A 19,068-nucleotide genomic window follows, 5' to 3' on the forward strand; every position below is an offset into this window, starting at 1 on the left:
AAAAAAAAGCGCAGTAACCACTTAAAATATTTATGGTAAGTAGAAAGCTCGATTAGATTTAGAACCACTCCCAAAAAGATATTTTGCTTTTTATTATTATAATGTTGCACTTTAGTTATCACATTCCCTTTTTGCTGCCATGAATGTAATTTTGTCAGAATTTTGCTCCTCGTAAGGGTAAGGGTAACGACTAAGAGCATCTCCATTGCCAATATTCGGTGTAATTTGCTTTTTACTCAAATAATAATATACCAATTATGTATAACATATAATATAGATAAATAATAAATTATTTAAAAATAAAAAATGTAACTAATAAAAATGAAAATTAATAAATTTCATTACATAGGTAATACAACATTTTTTTAGGGAATAGATAATACATCATAAAAAAACATAAATGAGAAAATTACATCTACTATAATTTTATTGCTATTGTTTTTCTTATAAGTTTAACTATTTTTATGTTGTTATTTTTATCTTTGTATTTTGTATTTTCTTGTAATGTTAATAATTTTGTGGTCATAGTATTTGTAGTAGTATTTTTCTAATTGTCCATTTAATTAGATTTGATATCTATAAATTATTGTTATTAATTATTTGCTTAATTTGGTTTGATATTTATAATTTTTTATAATTATTGGCTTAATTTAACACAACTTCAAACACTTATAAACATATTGATAAAGATTGGATTTTAATCCTCTATTTTTTTATATTCTTTTTTTCTTCTTTTAATCAAGGGTACAAATTGTTTTTTTTAACAGTTGTAGAAAAATAGTCTGATGATGGGTAATGAATAGTGTCTTATCCTCCAACAATGTGGCATCTTAACGAGACTTGTCTTTGGATTCTCTCTAAAAGAATTGGATCCAAAAGAGAGCGCTTAAAGCCTGATTTGGACTTGTATTCCATGTATTTATTTTCACTTGGTTACGACAAAAAAAAAAAAAAAAAAAAAAATCGCCTGGATTGATTTTAACATGAGGTGAACATCTAAGTGATTTTTTTTTAAATATCTGGGATATAAGTTTCACGATGACCTTTGTGTGTCACATGAGCATGAATATGTATATTTAAAAATATATATATATATATATATATATATATATATATATATATGTTAAATGACCTAAATCCAGTTTCTCGGATATGGAAAACAGACGACCATTCCATTTCAGAAACTATACTGGTTAACCAGACCATTTTTTTGTTTTATTGTATGACACCAATTTTCGGGTTTGGATCGGTTCAGTTATCGATTAGACCGGTTTCGGTTGATTTCTGAGCTCGACAAAAAAACTTACTAGAGGCCTAACCGAAATAACTCATCAAAGAGAGATTTCAACTCCCAAATCGACTGATACTCTCTCTCACCGGAACTTTTCGAACTTCTCTCATTCTTAAAGATTATTATCTTCAATTTTGTTCAATTTGTACTGTTTATAGCCGAAAATAAATACCTTGACATTGCATTAAAATAGCATCATCCTAAGTAAAAGGAGTGACTTTGACAAAATTCAGAACCTGTCACCACAAAATACGTCCTCAAAAGTGTCACTAAAGTAACCACAAAAGGAGAGAATGATTCCATATTCATTCTGATATCATCTTCTTAAATTAGAGAGCGAGCTTTTGTTAGTCAACGCTCTAAAGTCACAATCTTCGATCATTCTCCTCCGCTCATAACTTTACGCCGCAGCCTCAATCTTCCTCCAATACTATCGCAGCTCGCTTCACTAACCGTCTTCAACGGCGGCACAGAGTCATCGCAGTCGGAGGAGCTCGGAGTTGGACTTGGCTTCGCCGGAGAACTAAGCAAACGCTTCTTCGGAGCCGTTGCCTTTGGTGGGGTATTAACGTAAATACCACCTCCTTCCTCGGCCTGGCTATTACGCCTCTTCCTCAGTCTTGCGCCGATACTCTCCGAGCTCGGCTCGAGATTCTTTTTCTCGTCGGGCTTCGGAGTAGTCTTCAGCGCTGCGTTTCCATCGCCTTTCACAGGAGGCTCGACGGAGTTCTCGGCCGCCGGAGAACAAGTCTGCTTCGGATTCGGAATCACAACCTCTCGACTCGCAATGCTTTCGAGTGAGAGAACTGGCTTCTCGGGAGAACATTGACGATGATCGTCCTTGTCCGAGAACGCCAGTGACCTTTTCACGGAACTCCCGTTTACGACATCGTTGGTCATCGGGTTTGGCTGCGAGCGACGGGTTTGGATGAGATAATGCGCCACCGATTTAAACCCCAATCGTGTTATCTACAATGCAATAAAAAAAAAGAACTCTCCTCAAACATTTGTAAGATAAAAACAATACGAATATACAATCACTCTCGTACCATTGCTCAACCCTTAAGACCTTTATAACAATGTCGAGAATATTACGTTAAGCCTCTCAAACAATAAATATATACATATATATATATATATATATATATGACCTTCTTGTAGAGAGTGCCGGTGGGAACCCAGCCCTTTGCGTTGCGACACAAACTACAGTTGCAAATTCCGCGACAAACCGGACAAATCCACTTTGGATTCTCATTGGCTTCAATTACATGCTCGCCGTACCTATCAAATACCCCCAAAAAAAGGTCTCATTATTATCGGCCTAACATAGCACAGCTTAATATTTGAAGAGCATGGATATAATAGATTCGTCTGCATATATACCTCATGTATAAGCAATCACCACAAAACTGTCCTTGAACCATGTCGCACTCGCTGCAGCGAGTCCGAAGCCCAAGAGTTTTCTGCCTGATAATCAATAATATTAATCAACATCTTATATTCCCAATAATGAGAAGAAAAAAAAAATCACAATATATGAATCTAAACCTGCATTGGTGACAAGTCTTTCCTCTGAATGGGTCGTAGATTCTCTTCCCGTCGGCTCCGCAACCGTCGACGAATAGAGTCCAAGCCTTGTCGGTACTTCCCAGAAGCTTCTCGTGCTTCTCCGAGTATATCTCATCAATCGAACCCCTTTCCATCAAAATATCTCCATCATTATCTTTCTTGTTGTTCTTCATCTTCTTCGACATTTTTAACTCCGAGTACGTCACAGCCGGCGTATTCTTCAACCTACACAACAAACACCACAAAAACGCTATTCATATAAACATAAAAAACGTTTCAATTTCTCATCTTTCAGATAAATATTCTCATTTATTTTCAGCATTGAAAACAATATTCAGATTCAGAACTAAGACTGCAAAAGAAAAACAAAACAAGACATATTTGATTTAGTGCTCTACAATCAAAGGCATTTCTAAAACCGCAATATTATAGAAATTAATTTTGTGACCTGGAAGATCGTCTCGTGGGCTCGGAAAATGAGTGCGACGGCGAGATCGAAGAAGGCGGCGATTTCTTGAAGGTCGAGAGGCGGCGAGGTTGAAGATGAGGCTTGAGGCCCAGAGAGAGCTCGAAGATCCCCAGCTTCTTCATCTTCTCGAGATTCTCTCTGATTCTCTCGTCTCTCGACTGTTCATACTCCGATATCGGCGTACCACACACTTCGACTTCCTTCGATGGTCCACGCCAACCTCCCATTGTCACTCTCGGACCGATCAAGGGTTTCGTTTCGATCTCCAACGGTCGTTTTTTTGGGGGTAAAGAGGAGTGTGAGGGTTTAATCCTGTGTTGTGTGTGTAATGTGTATGATGATTATATACCCTTTTTTATTGGGACATTAACCTGATAATAATACTAATTAAATTCCGGTAAAGGGGAATAAAATTTATACGTACTTTGAGGGGGAAATTTTATTATTTATAATTTTATATACGCATAGCAATATCAGAAGTTTTATTGTTTTATGCACATTGTCATTCAAATTAAAAAATATATATAAGTTTTTTTTTTATTGGGATAAACATGAGAGGTGTGATTGGGTTAGGTTAATCGGTTTTTTCATGCGCTATTAACTCGTATTAATTCGAGCTGATATGAGTAATTTATTTTTTTTAAAACTCAAACAAAAGTGATCCAAATTTAAAACTAAACCAAACCAAAAAAAAATAATCGGATTAGTTTTTTCGGATTATTTTTCTCAACACAAAACAATATAACTCGATGAAATCATATTAAATTTAATGTATGTATATCCCTAATATTATCTAACACGACCTCTTAAATTTCCTTATCTTGATAAAGACTACATCTTAAAATAAAATAATCATATTCTTAATAACCAAATCTACATGTATTCTTAATCAAAAAAGTCTACTAAAAATTTATTAATTTAATTAAGTCACATCAATATTATTAAAAAAAATTAGTTGTATTTCCCAACAAAAAAAAATATGATTAATATCATCAAGTTGGCTCGACTCAACCCGATCACACGACCATCAAAAATCAAACAACCCGAAAAGACTTACGTTTTGGATTGGTAACAACTCGAATGTCTTCGTGTTTTGATGGGGTGTTTTAATAATGAACGTGACTTGTTTATTTGATCGAGTTGTTCGGTTTAGCGGTCTCATGAACACCCCTAATAAAAATACTCTTATCGTAAGTTTCTTATCATTTTTTTTTCTATTTTTCCCTAAATTTTATTTCTTCTTTCGACCCGATCAATAGACATATTTCTTTAAACTACATTGAAGATACAACTAATTATCCGTACATGCCCTAAAAAAAATAATTATCTTTATACTTTGTATTATCAAATTTTCGGTTTTTTCCATGTGTTTTCTTGAAATTTGCTTGTGTCTCAAAAAAATAAATTATATCTCTCAATTTTGTTGTGATCTCCGCACATGTTTGCTAACATCACAAATTTGAAAATCAATGGTTTTCGTAGTATTTCATCTCAACTCATCGGCAAACAAAAAAAAATAAACGGTTTAAATTATCTATAATGAAATTACTTCAAAGATATAGTTCTGGTGACACTATTTCATTAATGTGAAGTCTCCTCATGTATGAGGGCATGAGTTTAATTTTCAAAAACTAGAATATATGCTTAAACATTCAATACAATCAACTATACAACATGTATAAATAAAAAAAATTATGAAATTAATTATAACATATATGCCGAAGATTTTGTTATTTTGCTTGACATTCTTATACTCGTACGTGTGACTGATTTAATGTTTATTCGCCTACTGATTTAATGTTCATTTGCAACCTCATCGTCGACCACATCCATATACAACGACCATTTTACGCCGTTCTCACTACTCTGCATTCGCTATTCAAAACCATTTAGCAAAGCTCGCCTCGTGCCGAGATCAGCCTCAATCAACAAAATATACAAAATATTTATACTAGAAAATGATTTTTTTTTTTTTTTTTAAATCTAAAACTAAATTGATCATTCTCAATCCATTCATTTGACATTTTTTTTTTATCACCAATTTCTTGTGAGCGGAACAAGTTTTATGGATGTCGTTCGACTATGGGACTACAAATTCCGAAACAAAAATTATGTCCCACTCATTTGCCCAAATTTACTAGTTTAACAGAGTAATGGATTATTTTAAAACACCTATAAATGTTTAGGCCAATATAAAATTACCTGTTTTGTTTACACCATTGTTTTACATTCTTATAAAGGCCTTAGTGCCATCATAGTTTGTGATTGGCCCAACACAATTTGATAAGCCCACTAAAAAAATTATAAACAAACAACAAAATAACACCCATTAAATCATAAACTCCCCAAGACACCTACTAAAGCTCTTCTAAAAACATCATTTTTTTTAAGGAAAAAACAATAACAATAAAGACGTCACATTTATCCAATAGTCACACTTTCACAATTCTTTTTGGAGACTTAAGTATCTCTTACTCTAAAGAAAGTCTAAATTTTCACAACACATAGAAGAAATAATCGAACATTGTTGATGAACTACCCAAACCCACACAAAAAAACTCCTCAACAACCCTGAGTTCCTTTACTTGTGTCAAATAAGGTCAAACCAACTAAATATACACAAACTTAGAAGTTTCATGAAAATATTTAGTGCAATCCTTGGATTCTCATGGAACAAGAAATAACGTACCTATATATATGAAATATGACTAGGTAATAAGTATTCTTAGAAAAGTGGGTGATACATTGCTCAAGAAGTAGTATCAACCATGAAATGTTGTGTTCTTTTGGTGATATTTCTGATGAGCTCGGCCTTTTTGGCAGAAGCTGAAGATTCCCGGGAAAGATTAGGAGCTTCGTTTATTTTTGGGGATTCGCTAGTCGACGCCGGTAACAATAACTATTTGCCGACTTTGTCTAAGGCGAATAGCCGTCCAAACGGAATTGATTTCAAAGCTTCTAATGGAAATCCCACCGGCCGTTTCACCAATGGAAGGACTATTGGTGACATAGTTGGTACGTTAAATTTATGATTTTACGCATGTTTTTTTTTATGAAAAATTTCCATAATTTTTATGAAGAATTTTATTTTCCAAACTTAACAAATCTTTATTGTTTTGTTTCAGCAATATTGCGGCAATATTATTAAAAATAAATAGTATTCATCTATATTTTGTTTTTTTTATAAAGAATGACAATAGGCCTCTTCCTTTGTTTTATATATATATAGTCTTTGTGTCATGAGCTATAAATTATAAAAGAAGAAATTGTTATATGATAAGAAAAATTGGAATCCTATATGGTATTGCGTTTTTTAGGCGAAGAATTGGGAACACGGAACTACGCAGTTCCATTTCTGGCACCAAACTCGAAAGGAAAAGCGATATTATATGGAGTGAATTACGCGTCCGGTGGTGGTGGAATATTAAACGCCACGGGAAGAATATTTGTACGTACCTTTTATTTATTTATTTATTATTATGTGCAAAAATGTTTGTAATGAGTTAGGGAAATAATGTAATTGAAGAAATGAAATGTTAATGGCAGGTTAATAGGCTGGGGATGGATGTTCAGGTTGATTTCTACAACACGACGAGAAAAGAGTTTGATAAACTTTTGGGTCCAACGAAGGCAAAAGATTACATAACGAAGAGATCAATATTCTCTATAACCGTTGGCTCTAACGATTTCTTGAATAATTATCTGCTTCCGGTACTTTCCATCGGAGCTAGAATTTCCCAGACCCCCGATTCTTTCATCGACGATATGATCACGCATTTGAGGGCTCAACTTACTGTAAGCAATCATTTTTTTTTTCATGTCGTATCATTGCTCGACTATCACATCATTGTTTGATTATGATTTAAGAAAAAAAAATGTTTATTTAGACCGTTTAAGCAAAATGAGCGTAAGATCATATATTATATTTACGGAGTTTTTTTTTATGAAGTATAAATAATACCTTCATTTCTTATTGTGCAAACTTCTACATTCACTTATTAAATTTCTACAGTTTATACTCTATTTGGATAACTATATCAGATGACACATAAGACCGTTTGAGGGCATTTCAAATGCTTAAGTAAACTAGATTAGGAACTTAAAATATAAAAAATGAATGTATTATTTAATTATAATATACTTTACTGGCCCTATACTTTTATCATATCTGCATAAATTGGAAAAAAGAGGGTATAATTTTGCACAGCTAAAAAGTGAATGTATTATTTTACAGAAATTCGAAATAATGTGGTCTTATTTCGTACAATTAGAAAAATGAGGGTATTAGTTTTGCATAAGAAAAAAACTGAAGGTATTATTTTTAGAGGTTACCCTTCTTTTTCTTTTTGTTGCACTTGGAAGATTTAAAATATTCGAAAAAAGTCAATGGCATTTAAAAAAAAAACTATTTACAGATATTAACATGTAAATAGCACACCAATCATCATTTACTCACTGAATTAACATGTATAATGTTGATTAAAATTTTTTTTAACGGATTTGTGGTTTTATTTCAGTGAGTAATTAATAAATACATGTTAATAATTTTTGGTTTGTGTAAATTTGGAACAGAGACTTTATCAATTGGATGCAAGGAAGTTTGTGGTAGGAAATGTGGGACCCATTGGTTGCATTCCGTACCAAAAAACCATAAACCAATTGAACAAAGATCAATGTGTGGATTTGCCTAACAAGCTTGCTCTTCAATATAATAAAAAGCTCCAAGCTTTGCTTGGTGAACTCAATGCAAAACTCCCAGAATCCACCTTTGTCTACGCAAATGTTTATGATCTTGTTTTGGAGGTCATCACAAACTATGACAAATATGGTAAACCCCTTTCAATTACTCATTCTCTCAATATATAATATTCTAGTTAACTCAATATGATCTTTACATTCGTAAAATTTATGACCGGATCACGGATATCATGCCTGTTTTTTTTTTTTTTATGTGGTTTTATAGATTGATTTCAACATGATCTTGATAATTCATATTTATTCTGGATAGGATTTGTGACATCTAGTAGAGCTTGTTGTGGAAATGGGGGGCAATATGCGGGAATAGTCCCGTGCGGACCAACTTCGAGCCTTTGCTCGGATCACGACGCACACGTTTTTTGGGATCCGTACCATCCGAGCGAGGCTGCGAATCTCATACTCGCCAAGAAGCTCATCGACGGAGATAAGCGATACATTACTCCGATGAACCTTAGACAGCTCCGAGATCTTTGATTCATCATCATTCCACTTGTGTTACATTTTTAAACATAACTCTACTACTTTATATACCTATCTTTCATTTGTTAATTTGGCTTAATTAACCGAAGACATTTGTGTGGCCTGGTTTGTTTTTTCGAGTAATACATTCAGAAACATATATTGGAAAAATCGATGGTTATACATTAATATTAATTATATATATAATTAATACATGTTTTCAATATTGGAAAAACACGTTAAATAAACAAATTAATGTGAATTTTGACCAAAACTCAAACAATTTACATTATATATATATATATATATATATATATATATTTGAAACGGTTATTTTTTTAATAATTTTTAATTAAGTATGTTTCTTAACAGCTTTAATGTTTTTACTATATATGTGTGTGTGTGTGTGTGTGTCGTTAACTTATTCACTAATTATTCATATATAGTAAATTATAACGTTTAATTTATAATAAGAAATAAGAAGAAAAATAAGTAGAGAAATATAAGCTAGAATATAATAATATAAAAAAAAAACTTTCTAGATATATAGCCATATTAAAACTTAGGTTTTGGTATATAGCCAATCTTCGATAAATCTTATATAAATTGTCACAAGATTTTTTTAAACAAAGAAAAAAAATATTAATAATTGTAAATATTCATTGATAGTTGTAAATAATCATCCGATTTCAAGAACTGCTTAAAAATGGCCAAACAGTGTCACATCAGTATAATGCTTATTTATTTAAAATATATAAAAAATTGCTATTTTGTAAATCTCTAAATTACTCCAAAAAAAAAAAAAACAAGGCCTGCCATGTATGCCATTTGTGGTTTTTGATTATTCCGATGGACAAATAGATACAACAAAATGGCTATACTGCTTCGACATTTCTGTCTTCTCGTAGGGAAGCAATATCTATTCATGAGAGACAACAAACAAAGATCATCGGTCGAAAAGTGATATTTTTAGATGAAAATATATGTCAAATGCATGACCAAACACGTTTTGTTTTTTTATCCACCTTTATGTTTTGCATTGCATGTGTGTGTAGTTTTTAGTTTTTTTTTTTTTTTTTTAAAATCACAGAGTGTGTAGCTAGTTATTTCACGTGAATAATAATAAAAGAACGTAAAAGAAAAGATCTGGTATCTTTTGTTTTGTGGTCTCTTAACTACTCTTATGTTTTACATATTTTAAGTTGTAGAATTTCCATCAAGTGGACAGCCAAAAAAATACTCATTTATGTTATTATATATAATTAAGAATTTTTTACAACAATAATGTTTTTGAACAAACTCGAAGTCTCTCATTAGATAACAGGTAAAATACTATTATAAAAGAAAAAACTTAACTTTATTAGAAGCGTAACATAACTTTAAAAATGCTAAATCACTTCTAATTATAAGCGAAAATTGACTTTTAAAAACGACAAGTCATTTCTAAAGGATCATTGAGATTTATATAAAATAGAAATAAAAATTTCATCAAATTTTTTTTATTTAATTTTGGCTTTAACTGTAGAAGCACGCTCATAATGTTGCTTTTAATATTAAAGTCCAAATTAAAAGCGTCATTTCTATTACATTTCTCTTTTTTTCTTCATTCGACCCATCGATCTCACTCTCTCTCTCTCTCTCTCGGCGGTATCTATCCTTTCTTTATAGTATTTGGCAAGTATTCAGAGGTTTCAATTAAGTGGTTAATCAAAATGTATGTGACATATAAAACTTTGTATTTTTTGACAAATGAGCTCATACTAATGAATAATAAAAAAAAAAAAAAAAACTGAGATTTTGGTTAGCCTTAGTTAAGATTATCACCCTTAATCAAAACTCATAAAAATATGATTAGCCTCATTAAACCTTAATAAAAAAAAATCGATAAAAAACGGTTAATCTTTGTTATCTTTTTTTACTTTTATAAAAACATATTTTAGATATATTTAAGACTGATTACCTTTTAAAACACGATTATATTACTTATGTGCATAAGAATAAGACCCCTTACGTTTGAGGTTTGAAAAGTAACAAATTATTTAAGTTTATTTGGATAAAATAAGGGAAAATATCAAGAATATCCATCGTGTTTAACCGAAATACGAGATTTATCATTTCTATTTATAGAAATATCAAACATATCTCATTCAGTTTAATGTAAATGACATATATCTCCCCTAAAAATGTTATATTACGAATATCACAATTTTGTTTATTGTTTACAAAAAATCATTTGAACTCCCCAAAATACCCTTAATAGAATATATATTTATTTACTATTTTATAAAAAAAATCAAAATATCTCTTTATAAAAAAAATCCTTAACTTTTTTAATTTAATTTTTTTGTATATAGAATAGAATAAAAAAAAATTTCATTAAAGGTATTTTGGAAAATTCGATTTTTTTTTTGTAAAAAATAAACGAAAATAGTGATATTTGTAATATAACATTTTTTTACCGAATGTATATGTCATTTATATTAAACTGAAGAGATATATCTTATATTAAACTGAAGAGATATATCTTATATGTCATAAAATAACAACGTGTGGTATACAAATGGAAAAACGACAATCAATTAGTTTATTATTATTAATATTCATGAAAAAATAAAGTGGAAGTAAAGCCGGTAAAATGCGTCAAAGGAGGAGTGAAGAGAAGATAAATAAGATTGAATCTGATCTAATTCTGAATGATGAGAGAGAGAGAGAGAGTTGGTGGGACAAAAGCGAGAAAATGATGATTGTCGGGCAGCGTGGGGAGCAATAATTGGCTCACTCCTCTGATTTCGGACGCGTCATGTCCGCATCAGATTCCTCCCTCCTCCGTACTCCTCCCTAGTTCCCTTACCGCATTTCTCGCTACACTGTTTCCCTATCATTAATCCCCTGTTTCCACTCCTACCGTGCACCCCTTTCTGCCTCACCGTCCGATCATCCCATCACCACCCACCCACTCTCCTCCAATTATGCAGCCTTGCACACTTTCGTGACTATGCAATGAATACAATCATAGTCTAGTTTTCGTTTCGTACTTCCATTTTTGGCATTCTCTTCAAATTTAGTTATTTCTTATTGATTACCGACTGTTTTTGTAAATGGTGAATTCATTAATTCCTTCAATCAATAAAACCCATTAATTCTGATAATAATAATAAATAAAAAAACATTGATTATAGAGCTTTTTTTTTTCATGGACATTAATTATAGAGCTCCAAGTTTCCACAATGCAATCATATAGTATTCCACTTAAGCATGCTCTTAAAATCAAACAATAAAATTTGTATTCGAGTAGGATGGTCAAATATTTCTTGCCTATTGAATTTGAGGTTTTCAAATAGGACTTGGAGCTTCTCAAATGTTATCTAAAAAAAGAAAAAACAATAATGAAGCAAAATATAGTTTATTACACATCGAACACATATTCGAATGAGTTTTATTCAACACTTTCAGATACTTCATTTTTTGGGTGAATATTGGACTACATGACTATGACTTGTAAGAATTATAGTTTAGCTTGCTACGTTGATTTGGTTTTACCGTACATTTATGAACAAAATGGTTTTATCCATTGAGAAATTTCAAGAAATAGACCACTAGCATGTAAAAGAAATTACAAATATAGACCTTTATATATCTCAATAATATTACAACTAGACTTTTGTCTCTCATAAATAATAAACAAAAATACCATTCACCTTAATAATATTCTCTCATGGCGTATTATGTCAATCCATGTCATATATAATCATTAGGCGGCACATTATGTCGTGGCTTATCGTTTAATGTGGTACCTCATTTTTTTGTCAATTTAATGAACTATTTTGTTGCTTGTCGTTTTGAGTGTCATGTTGTTCGTCGTCTGAGTGTTGTTGCATGTTGAGAGCTTGAGAGAGAATACTATGCGACGTCTAATCCTTACGCGAAAGGGATGCTTTTTGGAAGGATTTTCGATCACCTATAAAATTGATATGTGTGACTCGGATAATTGTTCTAAGGAGGGACAAAAATGAAAGAAAATGCCAAAAACTAATAATCCATTGGTGAGAAGACGAAGTTGTCGTCATAGCCATAGCTTGTCGTCCACTCTTTGAGGGATTATTTATTTATTTAATTGTTTCTCTCTTGTGGTTTTCAGGTGGGTTTCTAAAGAGAGTGTAGGTATTTTTTTTTTACCCCCAATAGATTATTTGTTTGAAAGCAAGGGTATTTTAATCCAAAAGGTATAGTTTTGATATTACTGAAAATATAAAATATAGATTTGATTTTCAACTTTTATAATCATTATGATAAATGAACTCACTATCTATTATAATTCAAACTTTTTCTTTCTCTCTTTTATAGATTTGAATCTCTAGTATTTTTTGTTAATTATAATCATTATGGTTAATTTTTTTTGTGTGTGAATCAAACATTATACAATCATCATGAGTTTGAATTGTTTTTTTTTTCTTCAAGAAATAGAATATGTTATTATAAAGAATTTATTTTTGGTTAAATCTCCAACTAAATGAGTTTATTGTCTGTGAAACAGGTAAATGTGACCAATCTATGAGCGGCTATATTAATCTCTTTATGAATATGTGAAGATTTTAACTCCCAGAAAGATAGATAATAGATGAAATAAATGAGACAAAATAAATTCAAACTCGGCTATTTTTTATATTATTTGTATTCAAAATCTAAAAATAAACACATAAGTGTGAACTCAGTTTTATACTTAATTTATCACAAATATTTTACAAAATTCCCCACACTTCTATTTTATTATTATTTTGGTCTAAGCTTTGAATTATTAGTAACCTAACAAAAGTGTCTTTTCACACAAGAAAGGCAAAGAAACAAGATACAAAAAAACAAACATGACACAACATCATATCATAGGTGAAAAATAATGCAACGAGGGTGTAGAAGAATAATGGGAATAAATGGCCGCTCTGTATGAACGACAATCATACGTTGGTCAAACGAGAGAGAGAGAGAGAGAGAGAGAGAGAGGGAGAGAGAGAGAGAGAGAGTTGTAGTTTGTCGGTAGTAAGAGAGGCACGCGTGGAAACGGCACTCCGGCAAAGTGAATCACAGGTCGCTTTCAACTGCAAATTAATTATAAAATCGTCTTCTTCTCAGTTAACTTAAGGGCCTTCTTTTTAATTTGAAGAGCTCATTTCACTTTCGAAAAAAAAAAAGAGAGCTCATTTCACTGTTGTAAGACTGTATAAATAATGTATGTATATAACTATATAGTTATAGCTAAAAGTTAAAACCATTATTTGATATTCATTGACGTCAATATATATATAATGTGCACGCTAGTATGAACAAACCGATGTCATTGGAAGCTTAGACTCGCCCTTAAAATATGTTAAGTAACCAAGTTTTAAATTGTCCTGAATACTAATGACAAAGAACATATAATTTTCTGTCTTGAAATGAATCTTGTTAATATCTGAATAATTTTTTTTGTTTGTGGGTCCTTTGAAAAATCCCTACATAAATGTCCTCCACGCGATGAGTTATCAGACGCTTATTTATTTTTTTCATTTGATTATTTGAGATCATCTCCAATTATGATGCATTTTGCATCAAAATTTAAATCACTACTATTCATAAATATAGTGACGATATTTACATCTCAATGCAATAGTGACGATCTAAATATCGATCACTATACTATTCATAGATGTATAAATTTTATTTAATAATTATAAAATTGTCATAATTTTAATTTATAGTTACAACTTTATACTTAATGCATACATATTTTTTTTATTATGATTGCTTAAATTATTAATAGACTATAAATATATTCTAACATACATCACTTCAGATACAGCTCATATGTATAAAAAAAAAATACTACGATTAAGCCACAAGATTACTACATTGACAATTGAAATAATAATAACAAAGACATAAAAAATATATTATTTCATGCGTTTTTTACATATTAAAAATGACATCTATATATTTGGTGATATGAAAAAATACTTATTTTGGACAAATTCGTAAAATATAAAAGTATTAAAGGTTTAAAATTATAGTTTTAAGAAAATTAAAGTGAGAAAGAATATACCCATAATATTCTTAATACACTGTAAAGTATAAATTAGTTGGAGCTGAAAATCATTATTCACTTATGCAAAAAAAATAGGGTAACATATATGAGATGACATGACTAATAAACAAATTATAGAACATATTAACTCTAAAACGTATTTTAAAGTAAGACTTTAGCTTCATTTGAGAAATTCCCTTACCCATGCAGAAACTAATGAGTACTTCCTGTATTATATTTCTCTAAAATAATAAAATCTTTATATTAGCTAATACAAGTATAAGTTATTACTTAATGAATTTAATTTTTTTTACTTCTAATTATACTAATTTAAAATTATCACATTATGTATAATTTGAACAAATTATGTAGAAGAAACACACACACACACACACACTGAATCATTAATTTAGGAAAAAGTTTCAAGTGATGTCTTAAAAGTATTATAATGATATACTGGGAAACTAGTTTAAGCAACCAATTCAATAACGAAATCTAAGAGTAGAAATTTGTCGGTTCCCCAACGATTAATGAGGTGATTGGATTTGGGGTTTGATATTTTTTCTTGGGATATGGCTAGGTCAGTTGAAATTGTCACCCATTGTGGGGCAGTATATTTTCAAAACACTATCGACTGATTTGTTTTGATATAGATAGCTACGTCTCTATATCACCTAGTTCATAATCTACCATCATCCCTAATCCTATATTAACCACTCATTTTCATTTATTTACTCATTTATCTCATTCTAATTTGGCGAGGTTTTTAATATTAAATTATGCGTACAGTGTTGTGTACAGTTTTATACTGTATCACATATACTGTTGCAGTCATTTTCACGTTTTTACCCCGCAATAAAAATCCACTACATTATGGAAGAGAATCTAGTTCACGATTATTAAGTACTCCACGTTTAGTATGCTTTTATTTTTATATAATACTATACAAATCATAATTGAAACGCACTCGTGTAGAAAAACTCATGACGATAATAATATTGATTTTAATCCATACCATGCATGCACTTAGTTACAAAAAGCTAAACCCGTGGCTCACCTCAAATAAATAATTTTTTTTTTCTTTTTCACATTTCATCATTCTTGTTTATTATATTTTTCCAGTCATTATTGTCTTTTGCGATTATAATGTCGTGGATAGTGCACTTTCTATTTTGACCCCACCAGATAATCTCCGTAGAAAATAGAATTTCGAATACACAAATTTATATAATAATAATAAATAATAATTATGAAAACATCTATATTTATTCGTACCAAACCTCGAGAAAAACAATCTATACGAATAAGGTTATGAAAACTATAGAAAATGTTAATAACTTAATTGGATGTAAAATGGTTTTAATGGTCCATAATATCGTTTACAATTTAAATCAATAAATAAGGAAAATAGAGAAAGAGAGAGAAAGCGAGAGAGTGTGTGGTGTTTATAAAAAGAGAGAAATGAGCCCCCACATTTAGGTAGGCCGACCCAAACTGAAGACCTCTCTTCTTTTTTTATTATTTAATTATTATATTCTGAACTTCGCCGTCTGATATTGTCGTGCTTAACAGATCACTGCTAAAGCTCTCTGCCACACTGCCTCTTATATGCCTTGCCTTGCCTTGCCTCCATATATTCCAAAACAAACAAACACAATAAAAGTGATCTCTTCCTTTTTTTGCTTTCAACTCCTTCAATTTCTTGAACTTTGCTACTTTTACCCGAAAACTAGTCAAACGCTCTTCAAACCCAAACACAAGCAACTAATGTAAAATCACTTGCAATTTACAAAACATGAATGAAGAGAACAAAAAAAAACCCGCACTAATTATTAGTTGTTGAAAAAAAGAAAAATTATAAATTTTACCAAAAAGGACCTGGAAATGCAAAAAGACAATAACTGAATGGACCAATAATGGTAATAATCACAAAAGAAAAACAAATAGTACTGTTTGGCTCTGACCACACACAACACAAAAACTGATCATCACCGATCACTGACCGCAACAACAACAACAAGCACAACACTCTCTCTCTCTCTCTCTCTCTCTCTCAAATTCTCTCAATATAAACCCCTCTCTCTTTCCACAACTCCATTCAAATTCTCTCACTACACTTAAACAATACCTCATTTCTCCTCTCTCTCTCTCTACCAACAAGCCACCAAACACTCCTTGAAAAAACCTATTTTCTCACTCTTATCTTTCTCTTAAAAATTAATTTAATTCCGATATTTCAACAATTATCTTCTTTTTCAACAAGTGAGTCGCACAATGCCATCAACAGAGGTGAGCGAGAATCACCACCTGCACAACAACAATCAGAACCAGATTCGCCGGAACCAGAAACCGAATTCTCCGGCGACAAATCCTCCACCGGAGCAAGAACACCTGGCTTGTCCGCGCTGCGATTCGACGAACACGAAGTTCTGCTACTACAACAACTACAACTTCTCTCAGCCTCGTCACTTCTGCAAGTCCTGCCGCCGATACTGGACCCACGGCGGAACCCTAAGAGACATTCCCATCGGCGGCGGAACCAGAAAGAACGCCAAGCGCTCCCGCTTCCTTCCTTCCTCCAACATCGCCGGAGGAAACAACTCTCCGATCATCTTCCCCGGCGAATCCGCGAAGCCTCCGACGAGCTTCACCTCTCTCCTGAGCTCCTCCGGACCGGGATTCCTCGCCCTCAACGGATTCGGACTCGGACTCGGAATCGAGGACTTCGCCGGATTCGGAATCGGAGGAAGAGGCGTTTGGACGGCGTTCCCTCACGGCAGCGCGGATCCGAGGCTTAACGGTCACGGTCACGGTAATGCCGCGTGGCAGTTTGATAACGGCGATCCGAGGCTTCTGATTTCGTCTGCCGCGGCTGCGAACGGCGTTGGGAGCGCCGGAGATTTCTGTTCTTGGAATGAGTCCGTGATTTCGTCTCCCGCCAATATAGGCTTCAAGTGAAATATGAATGAATATTAGTCTTTCTCGCTTGGTTTTTTAGTAATTTACTCGTGTTTCGAGGGTGGTTTAGCTTTAGGGTTTTATTTTCATGTCAAGTTAAACGTGTTGAGAAATTTAAAGAATAGGGAAGCTTATTAAGGTCCTTTTTTTTTACGTTTGTTCTTATTGTAATCACTACTCTACTTACTCTCTGCTATATGAATATGACATAGTATTAAAGTAATTATTTATTCTGTTTCTTCATTTCATTATTTATGTTCATACATGCCATACATTTCTCACTTTTTTTCATCGATTATCAGTCCGGATGTATATATAATATTAAAATAAATATTATGGAAATTAGTTTAGACTAAAACGACTGTTCTTATTCCTGCTCCCACAACGATAATCTCTTGGAGACTTGAAAGTCCAATATGTTCACTATTCACTAATATTAAAAAAGTTGAACCAGAATAGAATAGGGACCAGAGTTGTTTGATATTTTTTTTTTAGAATACCAGAGTCGTTTGATGATAATGTATATAATAAGGATTTAAACGAGGGCGGATTAGTCTTTTGGCGTTGTTTCAGAATTCAGAAGATAATATCTCTCGACCAATGAGCCGTTTTTTCTTGTTCAATATTGTACTGCGTGCCCAAGAATGTTTGCAACTAAGTCTAAAACTGTTTATGGCCGACATTTGTATGTAATCGAGGCAAAATAAATAATGCTCATTTATTTTTTGTTTTACACTCTCCGATTTAAACGGTTCCGAATCCCCATGCAAATTATTGAAAAAGCATAACTAGTTGTTCCAAAGAAATACAAATAGAATAAAATATTTTTCAGCATTATCGATAATAAAGCCCAACGTACAGTTTGATTTGATGTTCATATCTCTACATTATCTCTTGTAGGTATAAGTATAACAATGATACATCTATTCTGTTAATTGTATTCGTCTTAAAATTTATCTGTTATTCATATATGGAAGCTCGATTTTTAAAGCAGAATGAATAACGGGAACATTTGTTGGATAAATTGGTAAATTGGATAAATATTTTCAGCAGATTCTAGTCTCGGTGAACTCCAACATCACGGTGGTTCATGCCGCGACTGATTTCGCCTCTAAAATCGTTGCTAAACAACTTGTAACGGAGACATGGATAAATTTTACTAAATGTATTGTAAGGTGCTTTGTTTGTTGGGGATATTTTATCGTTCCTTCTCCAAGTTTTCCTTAGCGATCGTGTCCCAAGTCTGGTTCTCGAGCACGTTCAACACGGCTGCCCATATTTGGGACCTCAAACGTTGAGACCTCTAATAAAGGGTTAGAGCAATATGTATTGAGGTTTTGTTTGGTATTGGTGTGTATCTATAATATCTTGATTTTGATCCTCTATGCTTGGGAACGGGAATGTCATATCTTTTAAAAATAATTGCTTGCGTGCTCAACTGACTATATAAGCCTGTTCCGTTTCAACTCATGTCAACACAATTCATGTGCATTTCCCATATGTTAGTAT

The 19,068-nt window shown here is 32.1% G+C and overlaps 3 protein-coding genes across 3 annotated transcripts; 2 read left to right on the forward strand and 1 right to left on the reverse strand.

Annotated features, from left to right (window-relative positions):
• Positions 1 to 1,423: 1,423 nt before the first annotated feature.
• LOC149398929 (uncharacterized) lies at positions 1,424 to 3,650 on the reverse strand. Its single transcript, XM_089610311.1, has 5 exons — positions 3,309 to 3,650; positions 2,840 to 3,085; positions 2,675 to 2,758; positions 2,443 to 2,572; positions 1,424 to 2,260 (listed from the first exon to the last, which is right to left on the reverse strand). The coding sequence occupies exons 1-5, from the start codon at positions 3,554 to 3,556 to the stop codon at positions 1,670 to 1,672; spliced, it is 1,299 nt and encodes a 432-aa protein (XP_089466437.1). The 5' UTR covers positions 3,557 to 3,650; the 3' UTR covers positions 1,424 to 1,669.
• A 2,421-nt stretch (positions 3,651 to 6,071) lies between these two features.
• LOC149398930 (GDSL esterase/lipase At2g23540-like) lies at positions 6,072 to 8,706 on the forward strand. Its single transcript, XM_089612878.1, has 5 exons — positions 6,072 to 6,344; positions 6,647 to 6,777; positions 6,876 to 7,124; positions 7,902 to 8,157; positions 8,338 to 8,706. Exons 1-5 carry the CDS (start codon positions 6,098 to 6,100, stop codon positions 8,559 to 8,561), a joined length of 1,107 nt encoding a protein of 368 aa, XP_089469004.1. The 5' UTR covers positions 6,072 to 6,097; the 3' UTR covers positions 8,562 to 8,706.
• A 7,910-nt stretch (positions 8,707 to 16,616) lies between these two features.
• Positions 16,617 to 17,802, forward strand: LOC149398931 (dof zinc finger protein DOF5.8-like). The gene has a single exon (XM_089612327.1). The coding sequence runs from the start codon at positions 16,876 to 16,878 to the stop codon at positions 17,557 to 17,559; it is 684 nt and encodes a 227-aa protein (XP_089468453.1). The 5' UTR covers positions 16,617 to 16,875; the 3' UTR covers positions 17,560 to 17,802.
• The last annotated feature ends 1,266 nt before the right edge of the window (positions 17,803 to 19,068 follow it).

The sequence above is a fragment of the Urtica dioica genome, chromosome 4 (assembly GCF_054948205.1).
Source record: "Urtica dioica subsp. dioica isolate 48M chromosome 4, U.dioica_male_clone48M_v1_H2, whole genome shotgun sequence".
Classification (NCBI taxonomy): Eukaryota; Viridiplantae; Streptophyta; class Magnoliopsida; order Rosales; family Urticaceae; genus Urtica; species Urtica dioica.